This window comes from Notolepis coatsorum (assembly GCF_963971535.1).
Source record: "Notolepis coatsorum genome assembly, chromosome: 3".
In the NCBI taxonomy this organism is placed as follows: domain Eukaryota; kingdom Metazoa; phylum Chordata; class Actinopteri; order Aulopiformes; family Paralepididae; genus Notolepis; species Notolepis coatsorum.
Genome location: NC_140167.1, coordinates 92,579,912 through 92,595,061, shown reverse-complemented (window position 1 = coordinate 92,595,061; position 15,150 = coordinate 92,579,912). Strand labels below are relative to the sequence as shown.

General features: G+C 44.6%; 1 protein-coding gene across 1 annotated transcript in view; it reads left to right on the top strand.

The window, feature by feature from the left end:
* The window catches only part of rxrgb (retinoid X receptor, gamma b), a 120,608-nt gene that overhangs the window by 81,035 nt on the left and 24,423 nt on the right, over positions 1 to 15,150 (top strand). The window contains exons 5-9 of the mRNA XM_084310199.1: positions 962 to 1,122; positions 1,990 to 2,119; positions 4,471 to 4,603; positions 4,956 to 5,047; positions 10,187 to 10,292. Of these exons, the coding sequence (XP_084166325.1) occupies positions 962 to 1,122; positions 1,990 to 2,119; positions 4,471 to 4,603; positions 4,956 to 5,047; positions 10,187 to 10,292 (622 nt within the window). The remainder of the gene's footprint in view (positions 1 to 961; positions 1,123 to 1,989; positions 2,120 to 4,470; positions 4,604 to 4,955; positions 5,048 to 10,186; positions 10,293 to 15,150) is intronic.

Genomic DNA, 15,150 nt, shown 5'->3' with positions numbered 1-15,150 from the left:
GTGAAAGGTCAAAGTGCTAACCTAGTGAAAGGTCAAAGTGCTAACCTAGTGAAAGGTCAAAGTGCTAACCTAGTGAAAGGTCAAAGTGCTAACCTAGTGAAAGGTCAAAGTGCTAACCTAGTGGTAGCCAATTCTTGGGGGGTCGTAAACAACCAGAACTCACGCGAGCACAGGACGCGATGAAATATAAGCACACGGTATCCTGCTTGATATGTTTCTGAGCCGTAATGTAATCGAGAGCCGGAGACCGTCCCACAGTTGTCTGCGATCTGCCCCCCCCAGCTGATTCTGTCGTGGTCCCCTGTGGGACTCCTGACTGAGTCACCTGATGAGAGAGGGGTATGACACATGGGTTAGGGTTAGGGTTACCCTGTGGGACTCCTGACTGAGTCACCTGATGAGAGAGGGGTAGGACACATGCACCACCAAACTGTATCTGTGCTGGTGGGAGTGTTGTGCTCCCAGATTGAATGGGTAGAGCAGACTTGTCTTAAAGATTCATGGCAACGGCGTTTATGGCATTTTGAGGTACAGTATTGGAGAATGCAGAAGTCCGGGCGGGGGGCGATTTGATTGATGTTTGATTGACATCTTTAAGTACCTGCGCATTGGAGGGTGAGGTTCAAAATCTAATTGCGTTTGAATTTTTTTGGGGTGTTTGCCCCTCAGGTGATTTTTTCCAGGAAGAGAAAACAATGGATTTCTTTTTTACGTTTTCTTTTTTGGCACATGGTGATACATATATGGGAACTAACGATGTTTTAACTCTGCATATTAAAGTGGTAAAATGGAGGAAAGAAAAAAATAATTATTTCATGGTTTAACTGCTTAGTGACACTGCACTGTATTATAACCCAATTTCTCACAGGATATGACCAAAGCCATGAACTCTCCTCTGTTTAGCCTCCTTGAACATGTCCGGGAAGTTTAAGATGCGACCTCCCACCTTGTGTTTGTGCAGCGGTGCAGGAAGAGCGGCAGCGGGGGAAGGAGCGGGGGGAGAGCGAGGTGGAGTCCACCAGCAGCTTCAACGAGGAGATGCCTGTGGACAAGATCCTGGACGCGGAGCTGGCGGTGGAACCCAAGACAGAGGCGTACGCTGACGGCAGCCCGGGGCACTCAGTAAGAGTCTCTCTCTCTCTCTCTCTCTCTCTCTCTCTCTCTCTCTCTCTCTCTCTCTCTCTCTCTCTCTATCTCTCTCTCTCTGTGTCTCTCTATGTCTCCCTCTCTCTCTCCCTCCCTCTCTCTCTCCCTCTCTCTCTCTCTCTCTCTCTCTCTCTCTCTCTCTCTCTCTCTCTCTCTCTCTCTCTCTCTCTCTCTCTATCTCTCTGTCTGTCTGTCTGTCTCTCTATGTCTCTCTGTCTGTCTGTCTCTCTCTCTCTCTGTCTCACTCACTCTCTCTCTCTCTCTCTCTCTCTCTCTCTCTTTCTTTCTCTCTCTCTCTCTCTCTCTCTCTCTCTCTCTCTCTCTCTCTCTCTCTCTCTCTCTCTCTCTCTCTCTCTCTCTCTCTCTCTCTCTCTCTCTCTCTCTCTCTCTCTCTCTCTCTCTCACACACACATTTAGAATCTTTATTTATGTCCACATAAAGACAATGCTTAAAGGACACAAATATTATCAGTGCACTTGTACATTGTGGGTTATCCTGATACGTTCGTGCCCAAATTGACAATGGCAACCAAAGTTGCACACACACACACACACACACACACACACACACACACACACACACACACACACACACACACACACACACACACACACACACACACACACACACACACACACACACACACACACACACACAGTGATGCTAGATCCAGCAGCAATGTGATCTTGATCAATCATATGCGCTGTGCATTTTCACAAACAACTGATACTGAAACTCGCTTCTGTTCTGAATAGATAGATCAGGATATCATCAATAGACGAGAAGGTTGTGTAACCATGATATTGTTATTGACTTCAACATGTCCTCCTGTGTGTCTCCAGACCAACGACCCCGTCACTAACATCTGCCAAGCAGCGGACAAGCAGCTGTTCACCCTGGTGGAGTGGGCCAAGAGGATCCCCCACTTCTCCGAGCTGCCCCTGGACGACCAGGTCATCTTACTGCGAGCAGGTAGTGAAGGAATGAAGGAATGAATGAAAACTGTATTTAACAGATTGCAGAATGGGTACAATACAGTACGGCTCAATACACACAATTGTTAAGGGGACGCAGACCAGAGAAAGACTTTCGTCTTGTTTACATCAGGGTCCCCCATTTTCAATTCATAGTGAAACACACGCGCACACACAGACAGACAGACAGACAGACAGACAGACAGACAGACAGACAGACAGACAGACAGACAGACAGACAGACAGACAGACAGACAGACAGACAGACAGACAGACAGACAGACAGACAGACAGAAAGACAGACAGACAGACAGACAGACAGACAGACAGACAGACAGACAGACAGACAGACAGACAGACAGACAGACAGACAGACAGACAGACAGACAGACAGACAGACAGACAGACAGACAGACAGACACACAGACAGACAGACACACAGACACACACATTAGCCTAGGTCAAATTTTAATACATAGCATCGACTTACATTCATTCCCTAGTATCACATGCCTAACTTTAAACTCAACCCAACCCTAATCTTAACCTAACCCTAATCTTAACCACCACTAACCTGAAATTATGTTATTTCCAAATGGGGTTTGTTTGTTTTTATCCCCTAATTGGAAAAAACTTCCCCAGTCAACTGGTTTGTAGTCTGAAATGTGTCGTACTGTAGTCTGAAAACACACACACACACACACACACACACGCACGCACGCACGCACGCACGCACGCACGCACGCACAGGCACAACATTGGCCAGGCTGCTCCAGGAGCTCCACTGCTCCCCTAGCTGTGACAGTGCTTCAGTCGGGACAGGGATTCTCTCCCTGGCAGACGGTCTATTTAAGTCTTGAACTTTCGAGGCATTTGCGCCATCTAGTTTTACGGGGCCAAATATAACCTGCCTGGCTGAGCGGTCTGCCAGTTCCCATCAGGAAGCCTCACAGACACACCGACGCTGACCCCTGCTGGTGGTGGGAGATATCACACACAGATCCGAAGGATGGAGGTGGAGAGGTCACACAGACGACCTGAAGCAGGGTTCACACAAGGTCCTTGAAGTGCTTGATCTTTTACAAAGAAAAGTCAAGCCTGGAATTCCTTGAAAACAGATTTTTTTTAACAAGGTGCTTAAAAAGTCCTTGAAATTCAAATCAACCATTCGCATTGAAAGTTTTGTTCATCCATGATAAAATAGTTCTGAATCAAGAAATAAATGTTTTTAATCTCTAAAGTGTAACTAATTGTCGAAATTGGTTTTAAGCCATAAATATTTCCAATAAAAAAAAAACAGCCTTTAAATGCCCTTTTAAAATTAAAAATAATGCTTGGGAAAGTACTTGAAAGTCCTTGGATTTCATTTTGCAATGTCTGTGATGTCGATGGAGTCATCATAGGACGTTACGAGACACTCGTCCGCCAAGAGGGGAACATCACGTATCGCTTACAGATGCTTTGGAAATATCGAGCGGAAGGGTGTTGGATGGGGGATAGGAGAGGAGCACAGTGATCTAATGAAGCCTGCTTGTTGTGTCTGTGTCCAGGCTGGAACAGTGATCTAATGAAGCCTGCTTGTTGTGTCTGTGTCCAGGCTGGAACAGTGATCTAATGAAGCCTGCTTGTTGTGTCTGTGTCCAGGCTGGAACAGTGATCTAATGAAGCCTGCTTGTTGTGTCCGTGTCCAGGCTGGAACAGTGATCTAATGAAGCCTGCTTGTTGTGTCTGTGTCCAGGCTGGAACAGTGATCTAATGAAGCCTGCTTGTTGTGTCTGTGTCCAGGCTGGAACAGTGATCTAATGAAGCCTGCTTGTTGTGTCTGTGTCCAGGCTGGAACAGTGATCTAATGAAGCCTGCTTGTTGTGTCCGTGTCCAGGCTGGAACAGTGATCTAATGAAGCCTGCTTGTTGTGTCTGTGTCCAGGCTGGAACAGTGATCTAATGAAGCCTGCTTGTTGTGTCTGTGTCCAGGCTGGAACAGTGATCTAATGAAGCCTGCTTGTTGTGTCTGTGTCCAGGCTGGACCAGTGATCTAATGAAGCCTGCTTGTTGTGTCTGTGTCCAGGCTGGAACAGTGATCTAATGCAGCCTGCTTGTTGTGTCCGTGTCCAGGCTGGACCAGTGATCTAATGAAGCCTGCTTGTTGTGTCTGTGTCCAGGCTGGAACAGTGATCTAATGAAGCCTGCTTGTTGTGTCTGTGTCCAGGCTGGAACAGTGATCTAATGAAGCCTGCTTGTTGTGTCTGTGTCCAGGCTGGAACAGTGATCTAATGAAGCCTGCTTGTTGTGTCTGTGTCCAGGCTGGAACAGTGATCTAATGAAGCCTGCTTGTTGTGTCCGTGTCCAGGCTGGAACGAGCTGCTCATCGCGTCCTTCTCACACCGCTCGGTCACGGTGAAAGACGGAATCCTATTGGCCACGGGGCTCCACGTCCACCGAAGCAGCGCACATAGCGCAGGAGTGGGCTCCATCTTTGATAGGTAGGTACCGGCGCACGGCAGTCGTCGTGATTGGAGGATCAAGAAAAGAGGGCGGGGATTTGAGATTTGACGATTCAGTTCATTCAACCAGTAGATTTTCTTCCAAATTCAAAGACGTTAGCTGTGAAAAAAGGTTGTCCTGTCCATCCGATTGACAAGTAAATGACAACGGATGTTCCATCATCACCAGCCAAGTAAACATCAATTTCCGTAAAAATAAAAATGTATAAAATACAATAAATAAAGGTATTCATTGAATTGAAAGTAAATTGATCCCAACCCTGATATTATGATCCTCTCTCTATTCCCATTGTGTGTCTCGTGATTCTCTAACACCACGGCCTCCCCTCAGAGTCCTGACGGAGTTGGTATCTAAAATGAAGGACATGCAAATGGACAAGACGGAGCTGGGATGCCTGCGAGCCATCGTCCTCTTCAACCCCGGTCAGTCTGTCTCCTGTCACTTTGTACACAGAATGCAACCATTACTAACATACCTCGGATAATAAGTGGCCGGATTGTCAGTGACTGCTTCTGAATTCCTTTGAATGTACTACATACATAAAGTTCCGTGAAACATCAATTGAAAACTTGCCTTTATTTGGGACCGGCTTCTGTTTTGGGACCGGCCTTCAAATCCTTTCTCACAAAACTCTTGCTCGGCAAAAATGCCAAAAGAAAATAACAAAATCTGTAGTAATATTAGCTGTACAACAATGAGGCAAATCGCATATCAATTAGGTCTACAAATCCGTCGTTGTGATCTCGCTCAGAGAGGATTCCTTGTTTAAACACGTTAAAGGGTGGCTCCGTGCGAGAGGCGGCTCAGAGAGTCAGGAGGGACAGAATGACGACGTTCTCAGGTCGGTAGTGTGACAGTAAAGGGTTAACCTTCTGTAGTGTGGCAGTGAAAGGGTTAACCTGATGTCGTGTGGCAGTGAAAAGGTTAACCTTCTGTGTATTGTCACAGTCAAAGGGTTAACCGTTTGGTAGTGTGGCAGTGAAAGGGTTAACTCAGTTTACACAGTGAAGCGTTCAGCTCCAGGCTGCTAATGCTGAGGCAAACCCCAGGTGACATACAGGCGCGTTGGTGGACGCAGGGGGGGCAGTCAGAGTTAGGGGAGACAGGGGGGGCAGTCAGAGTTAGGGGACGCAGGGGGGGTCAGTCAGAGTTAGGGGACGCAGGGGGGGTCAGTCAGAGTGAGGGGAGCAAGGGGGGGCAGTCAGAGTGAGGGGAGCAAGGGGGGGCAGTCAGAGTTAGGGGAGCAAGGGGGGGCAGTCAGAGTGAGGGGAGCAAGGGGGGGCAGTCAGAGTGAGGGGAGCAAGGGGGGGCAGTCAGAGTTAGGGGAGCAAGGGGGGGCAGTCAGAGTTAGGGGAGACAGTCAGAGTTAGAGGAGCAAGGGGGGGCAGTCAGAGTTAGGGGAGCAAGGGGGGTCAGTCAGAGTTAGGGGAGACAGTTAGAGTTAGGGGGGTCAGTCAGAGTTAGGGGGGCAGTCAGAGTTAGGGGAGACAGTTAGAGTTAGGGGGGTCAGTCAGAGTTAGGGGAGACAGTTAGAGTTAGGGGAGACAGTTAGAGTTAGGGGGGTCAGTCAGAGTTAGGGGGGCAGTCAGAGTTAGGGGAGACAGTTAGAGTTAGGGGGGCAGTCAGAGTTAGGGGAGACAGTTAGAGTTAGGGGAGACAGTCAGAGTTAGGGGAGACAGTTAGAGTTAGGGGAGACAGTCAGAGTTAGGGGAGACAGTTAGAGTTAGTGGAGACGGTTAGAGTTAGGGGAGACAGTTAGAGTTAGGGGAGACAGTTAGAGTTAGGGGAGACAGTTAGAGTTAGGGCAGACAGTCAGAGTTAGGGGAGACAGTTAGAGTTAGGGGAGACAGTTAGAGTTAGGGGAGACAGTTAGAGTTAGGGGAGACAGTTAGAGTTAGGGGAGACAGTCAGAGTTAGGGGAGACAGTTAGAGTTAGGGGAGACAGTTCGAGTTAGGGGAGACAGTTAGAGTTAGGGGACACAGTTAGAGTTAGGGGAGACAGTTAGAGTTAGGGGAGACAGTTAGAGTTAGGGGAGACAGTTAGAGTTAGGGGAGGACAGTTAGAGTTAGGGGAGACAGTTAGAGTTAGGGGAGACAGTTAGAGTTAGGGGGGTCAGTCAGAGTTAGGGGAGACAGTTAGAGTTAGGGGAGACAGTTAGAGTTAGGGGGGTCAGTCAGAGTTAGGGGAGACAGTTAGAGTTAGGGGAGACAGTTAGAGTTAGAGTTAGGGGGGTCAGTCAGAGTTAGGGGACACAGTTAGAGTTAGGGGAGACAGTCAGAGTTAGGGGAGACAGTTAGAGTTAGGGGAGACAGTCAGAGTTAGGGGAGACAGTTAGAGTTAGGGGACACAGTTAGAGTTAGGGGAGACAGTTAGAGTTAGGGGAGACAGTTAGAGTTAGAGTTAGGGGAGACAGTTAGAGTTAGGGGAGACAGTTAGAGTTAGGGGAGACAGTTAGAGTTAGGGGAGACAGTTAGAGTTAGGGGAGACAGTTAGAGTTAGGGGAGACAGTTAGAGTTGTGGAGGACAGTTAGAGTTAGGGGAGACAGTTAGAGTTAGAGTTAGGGGAGACAGTCAGAGTTATGGAGGACAGTTAGAGTTAATGGAGACAGTTAGACAGTCAGATAGCCCCTCAGTAGCTTCAGATAGCTCCTCAGTAGCTTCAGATAGCCCCTCACAGGCACGTGCACACATAGAGCCCAAGGGGTGCTTGAGCGCCTGCCCTTTTGAGCCTCATAAAAAAGTGCCCTTTTACCGTTGCGCATAAAAACTGCCCTTCCAACTAAAAAGTGTCAGGATAGAATCAAAATATTAGGTAAAGAGAGAGAGCGATGCCCCGTATTCCATTGCAATTTGCACAGCCTCCTCAGCGTGCCTCTCCGCGGACCTATATATTTTATGCATAGCGTGGGTGGTGATGATGATGATGATAGAAACCGCTGTGGCGCATACAGTTGAATGCTGGTATTACACTCACTGAGGGACACGAAGAAGTCAAGTCCGATGGGATTTGGGAATCTCAAATACAAATCAGGATTGAAATAAAAAATGCATTTATATTAAACAATACAGAATATACAGCACTTCTTGAGGTCTGTAGGGTAAGCACTTATTCCCTCCCCCCTGAACATTTATGGAGATGTATGGGCCTTTTAAGTCAGTGATAAAAGTGTCTTTCAAGGATAAGTGAGCTCCTGCACTGATTATTATAGTTCAATATTCAATATTTGATCACCAAAACCCCCCAAAAAGCATAAAAAGGGGGGCCCCCCGCCCAAAAAGAGCCCCCAAAAATCAGGCTAACGCGCTTTGCGCACTCGGTTATAACATACTCAGGTATAGTGCCCTTTTCAGCCGTTGAGCACCTGCCCCTCTAAAGTCCTGTGCACGTCTCTGGCCCCTCAGTAGCTTCAGATAGCCCCTCAGTAGCTTCAGATAGCTCCTCAGTAGCTTCAGATAGCCCCTCAGTAGCTTCAGATAGCCTCTCAGTAGCTTCAGATAGCCTCTCAGTAGCTTCAGATAGCTCCTCAGTAGCTTCAGATAGCCCCTCCGTAGCTTCAGATAGCCCCTCAGTAGCTTCAGATAGCCTCTCAGTAGCTTCAGATAGCCTCTCAGTAGCTTCAGATAGCTCCTCAGTAGCTTCAGATAGCCCCTCCGTAGCTTCAGATAGCCCCTCAGTAGCTTCAGATAGCTCCTCAGTAGCTTCAGATAGCCCCTCAGTAGCTTCAGATAGCCCCTCCGTAGCTTCAGATAGCCCCTCAGTAGCTTCAGATAGCCCCTCCGTAGCTTCAGATAGCCCCTCAGTAGCTTCAGATAGCTCCTCAGTAGCTTCAGATAGCCCCTCCGTAGCTTCAGATAGCCCCTCAGTAGCTTCAGATAGCTCCTCAGTAGCTTCAGATAGCCCCTCAGTAGCTTCAGATAGCCCCTCCGTAGCTTCAGATAGCCCCTCAGTAGCTTCAGATAGCTCCTCAGTAGCTTCAGATAGCTCCTCAGTAGCTTCAGATAGCCCCTCAGTAGCTCAGATAGCCCCTCAGTAGCTCAGATAGCCCCTCAGTAGCTAAAATGAGCACATAAAGTGCAGACGTATAAAATCACAGTTTTTCACATTAGGATCTAACATCCCAACAGGCCACCTCGTTTATGGTTTGATTCAGTTTTAAATAGACAATAATAAAAATAGTAAGATAGAATAGACAGAGTAAAATAGTGCAATAGTGCAGTGCAATAAAATAGTAGAATAGAATAGACATAAAATGAGAACATAAAGTGCAGACATATAAAATATTTATTTTTACAGTGCAATAAAATAGTTCTGGATTACTGTTTAACAGTTCAAAGTCGTCTTTACCTTCTCTGTTTGGTATCCACAGTTTAAAACTTGACAGTCTTCCCTCCTGTTTGATACCCACTTTGACCCTTCCAAAGACCCTGACAGTCTTTCTTGTTTGATAGCCATACCCGGCCAATAAAAGGGACTTCTTTAATTACATACATGTTGGAGCTTACTGTACATGGAGCGCAGTACTGTATGTGCAACATACTCCATACAGCATATTACATACAACATACTCCGTACAACATACTCCATACAACATCCGTACAACATATTACATACAACATACTACATACAACATATTACATACAACATACTCCGTACAACATATTACATACAACATACTCCATACAACATATTACATATAACATACTCCGTACAACATATTACATACAACATATTACATACAACATACTCTGTACAACATATTACATACAACATACTACATACAACATATTATATACAACATACTCCGTACAACATATTACATACAACATACTACATACAACATACAGTACTTGGAGGACTTGCACACTGGCTGTCCGTAGTGCCAGAAGAAGACAGTTCACTCACAGCTGTTTTCACTTCCTAGCTGTGCAATCTGTCGGTTTTGCCAAAAAACACACAAACTGTGCCTCAGTGTCAGTGGCCTGCATTTTTTGAATTTTTGTTTGGGATATTTTCGCTGCTCTGGAACTGGAAATAACACGGGAAATGACCCTGAAGAATTATAGAGTTGGAAACTATCATGTAGCAACCATCCACTCCATACTTCTGTCTTTTCTGATAATGCTGACGTCTTGTCATGTATACTTGTCTCCTTCATGTGTGCCTTACTGTGCCAACAATTGTTCTTACTCTATATTCATGTTTTGTATACTTTTATTAGCTTTTAATCTTTTTGTTTTTTTATGTCTCCCTGTTTTAATGGCTATTAGAACAGTTGAAAATGTGTCATTGGGCTATGATTTATAGAGATGTTGATTCATGTGCACTGTCCCTTTAAAAATGTTAAATACAATTGTAAATAGAAGTATAATAAAACATATTTATTGATCTTCAGTATTGGTTTACTTTAATTACATACTAAGTTGTTGGGCTAGATATTTAGAATGTGCTAAATACACTACTATTACTACTACTAGTGCAACTACTACTAAACTTTATTTGTATAGCATTCTTTTGGCATCCGCTAGCTTTTCTGATTGTCAGTATCTGTATCTGTTTCAGATGCCAAGGGCCTATCGAACCCACCAGAGGTTGAGGGGCTACGGGAAAAGGTCTACGCCTCGTTGGAGTCGTATACCAAACAGAAATACCCAGACCAGCCTGGCAGGTAGGCCACACATGACATTATATTATATTTAGGTCTGTCAGTTTATCGCGTTAATTAGATAAATTAATTACACAGCTAATTATTGCGTTATAAAAATTTACACAAAATAAATTTTACATTTAAAAAAAAAAAATCTTTTTTTGTATTTTATTTTTTTATTATTTTTTAAACAAACATATAAACATGACAACACACGATAAGATATACAAGCATTAATTGTCAGGGCACATCCAATGAGATCACATTTTAGTTAGTTGTCTTATATAAGATATACCCCTAATACCTGTTATCTAAAAAACCTACACACATATGCTCCAGCTCGAACCCCCCCCCTCCCGGACCCCACCTTGAGAAGTACCTCCACTATCCCTCGCACCAAAAAAATCTTTTTTTATAGTTTTGTTTAGTTTTTTATCTCATTCATTCCAGAAGACGTAGAATAAACATTTATAGATTTTTTTTTTTTAAATGGTCCATTTGCATGTTCTTGGTATCTGATTCTAGGGAAATCTATGGATCTCAGGGAATATATTCCCAGTGTCAGAAATACTGTGTCTGGTACTAGGCTTGAGTAAATTGTAATGAACCAAATGAGAATATCAATAAAAAAATTTATAAAATGAATAACACCATGCTAAAATTGACCAGACAAGAAAAATCTAAGCAAATGAATAAAGGGAAGATGATTAAACAGAAGGTTTTGTAGATACAGTACTGAATTCTGCCATCCGGACACATGCCATTTGAAATATGATTATAGAATATAAAATTACAGGCCTAAAATGGTTATGCGATTCATTCAATTAATTAATTACAAATCCTGTAATTAATTAGATACATTTTTTTAATCGCCTGACAGCACTAATTATATTATATACATACTATTATATTTTTGTGTTATTATTTAGTTGCAGTGTCATGTTTAGTCACTAAGTGGCGCTCCATTGTTTGTACCTGATGTAGCAACAGGTTTAATTTGAATTAATTTGAGCCTGTGACTCACTGCACTTCTTGTCCACCTGCCGTCCAGTACAGTGTTAACTTGTCTAGTTCTCTAGTAATGATGTGGCTCTGCTCGTGTCTGATAACCATTTGTTGATATGTGTACATTGAATGAATGCCGTATGTCCAGGCATCGTATGGTCATAGGCCTGATTTAATGTTTTTTTTTTTTTTATTATTATCTTTCCCCCCCCCACCTTTTTCCTCCGATTTTCTCCCATCCCAATGTTAGTCGTTATGCCAATTCCCAGTCCCCTTCCTGGTCGCTGCGCACTTACCCCCCACCGTCGGTCTGGGAGAGTGGAGGCTACCACGTGCTTCCTCCGACACACGTCCAGCCAATCAACCGCTTCTTTTCACCTGGCAGCGCGGATTCTCACTGAGAGGGCGTAGCGTGTGGAAGGATCACACTATCCCACTCAGGTCCTATCCGCGCTTAGCAGGCGCCCCGACCGAACTGTAGGAGTTGCTGTTTACAACGACCCGGACCCACCCCGCCAGCTTCTCCCACCCTCTAATACTGCCAATTGTATTAGTGTGAACGGCCAGCCAAGCTGGTGACAACCCCGGAGCTGATTTAATGTTTTTAATAATAAATGGGTGTGCAGTAAATCCCGAAATCGTCAACGTCTGATTAGCTACTTGCTAATAAGGCTGTCCCCGAAGCCTGTTTTTGGGATTCGAACTTCGTCAGGGTTTTTCGAACGAACGTTCAAACCTTCGTTTAAAAAAATAAAAAATAAAATTTTAGGCGGTCAGGTGGCGTAGCGGAGATTGTGCTCGTCACCAATGCAAGAGGCTGCGGTCTCGACTCCCGGAGAGTCAGCATTGCCTTGGCTCTGGCTGATCGCTATACTAACTCGTTTGGCTGAGTTAGGGGGAGGGGAGCCGTGGGTGGGTCCTGGGCGTTGTGGACAGCGACCCCTACAGTTCGGTCGGGGCGCCTGCACAACGAGGGTAGGATCTGGAGGGAGGTAGTGCGACCTTCCACACGTTACACTCTCCCGGTGAGAATCTGCGCGGCCAGGCTGGCTGCCGGCTGGCTGCACATGCGTCGGAGGAAAGCATGTGACAGTCTCCGGCCTCTCGGACCAACAGTTGGGGAAAGTGCGCAACAACCAGGAAGGGGGTTGGGAATTGGCATAACGACTAACAGTGGGATGGGAGAGAAATCGGAAAAAAAGAAGGTGGGGGAAAAAAATTATAAAAAAAAAATGTAATAAAAGAAATTCAATTATATTTTTTTCAAAATAGTTTTTTTTATTTTATATATATATATAAATATCCTCAAACTAAATCCTCAATTTGAATAAAGTGATTAATCTGATTAAATGAGTCTTTAAAAAAGATTAAATCAACTTTCTTTAATGAATATAACTCAGCAGTTTTTTTTAATACTATAATATTAGTGTAGCCTAATCTTTATCTGCAACTGTGAAGAAAAACCCCATTGGTTTAAACAGAATGAATAGACACATATATTTATTTTTATTTTTTAAATAAAAAAATATTATTAAAGAATAAAAAATTTGAATGTTGATTTAGAATTCGAATGCCAACATAACGAACGAACGTTCGAACGTTTGGGCTCAGCCTTACTTGCTAAGCTATCCTGATGCTGACAAGTTGACGTCACACAGCCAGACACGTTACAACATCACATTACATTATTCAGATAACGTCATCACTGCAACACATCCACACAGTGATCAACTTGGGCGATAAGTCACTCTATTTTGATATATTGTAGCTGGTGACGGTTCCAATTGTACATGTGTAGTGGCCTTGTGGAGGCATACGATTCGACCAAGGAGGTTTATTTCTGTAGTGTTTGCAATATAATTGTAGAGCACTAGGAGTCTCTGAATGCCTGCTGTGCCATTCAAGCCATTTTGGTTGCAGCAGGTGGAACATTTATTTATAGGGACGGTAGGGAAACGAGGAACCACACAAATGTGATTGGCTGTCGATGGAAGATGACTGACAACATTTTTGGAAGCGGTCAACTCTTCCCGGGTGTTAGGAGTCTATGGGTTATGATTCTCGCTTGGGGTGCGAGAGGTCCCAGGTTCGTATCCTACCCGAGCCCCCACTTTCTGTTACGAACTGGCATAGTCGAAGAGTTTATTAGGTTGGCGGTTCAAACACTAACGCTTACCAAACCAGTACCCAGTATCACAGCCTTGGCCAACCGTCTCCGACCGGCGTGACCTGGCGGCTGTCAATCCGATAGTTTGTTGAGGTTTTTGTAGGTTTTGGTTTGTTGGTCTAGTGACCAAACAACAATGGTTTCCTAATGAATAAGAGTCCATGGAACTGTCTCTGTGTGGCCTCATATGACTCCCTAGTCTCAGCCCTGGCGACAGTGGCTCAGGAGGTAGAGCGGCCATCTGGTAATCGGATCGTTCCCGGTTAGATTCCCGCTCCTCCTGGGCAGTGTGTCGAAGTGTCCTTGAGCAAGACACTTAAGCCCTAATTGCTCCCGATGAGCAGGTTGGCGCCTTGCATGGTCGCCTCCGCTGTCGGTGTGTGAATGTGTGAGTGAATGAGTGAATGTGAGGAACAGAATTGTAAAGTGCTTTGGATAAAAAGCTGCTATATAAATGCACCATATACCATTTAACAACACATGCTGAGAACACATCCGGATGGTCCCTCTCCAACGCTGCCATTTCAGGCACCTCACAAGGCGCTACACATACAATAGGAGTCAAACAAACCAGCCAGTACCAGCCAGATCGTTACCCAACACAAACATTACACCGTTGATTAGGAGTGGACGGAACAAGACCTACTGTCACTGATCTGGACTCAACATTGGACTTCAAATCCACCATCAAATATTCCAGACAGGGATAATTGAACCATCTGGTGCAACCGAAACAGAGCTTTCAGACACAAAACCTTCAAATAGGGCACTGATTAATGCCACAGCTTTCTCCTATCTTCTCTTGAGACACAGGGCAACTGGACTTTATATGGCCGGGCTTTCTGCAATAATGACAAATTATTTAATTTCTGGAAAGATATGGCTCATCAAACCAGTTTCGCTGGACCTTGAGACTAAAGTGAGTTGGGGGTAGCCTTGGTCACAGCATCTACAGGTCTATCCCGCTCAATCTGCCTCTTTTCCTGTCTACCTAGTTTCCATTTCCAAGGCATTTCTTGATGCGTCAACTAATAAGAATCTGCTGCCATGGCAGTTTTTTTGCAAATCTGTAAGCTCCATCTCATTTAGATGTACTTCCATTATGCCGCGGTAGACTGGATTTAAACTGCTCAAACAACACAAGTTGGTACAACTCTTGAAAGGTGTAGGTTTTAGAAGCTGTTACCCACCACCTATTAAACACAACCAACTGTTGCCCCTCCAAGTCAAGGAAAGCATCACCAGGTTTATGACACAGCAAACTGAACGCCTGTCTATATGCCTCCAGCACCACCTCATAAGCAGCCAAAACTACAGACCTCACAGTATCATATTCTCTGCTCTTGTCAGCATCCAGGGGTGTAAAAAGTACCCAGAAATGATACTTAAGTGAAAGTATGGGTACCATCTCAAAATCTTACTCAAGTAAAAGTCAAGAGTATCTGGCTTAAAAACACACTTGAGTAAAAGTAAAAAGGTTTCTACTAGGGATGTCCGATATTATCGGCCTACCGATATTATCGGCCGATATCGGCATTAAAATGTGATATCGGAAAATATCGGTATCGGTTTTCAAAAAAATAAAATAAAAAAATGTAACATTTCTATAACCTTTATTTACCCAGGCAAGCAAGTAAGAACAAATTCTGATTTTATTTATTGTCAAAAGTATGCATAATGTTGTGTTAATTCCACAACAAGCGATAT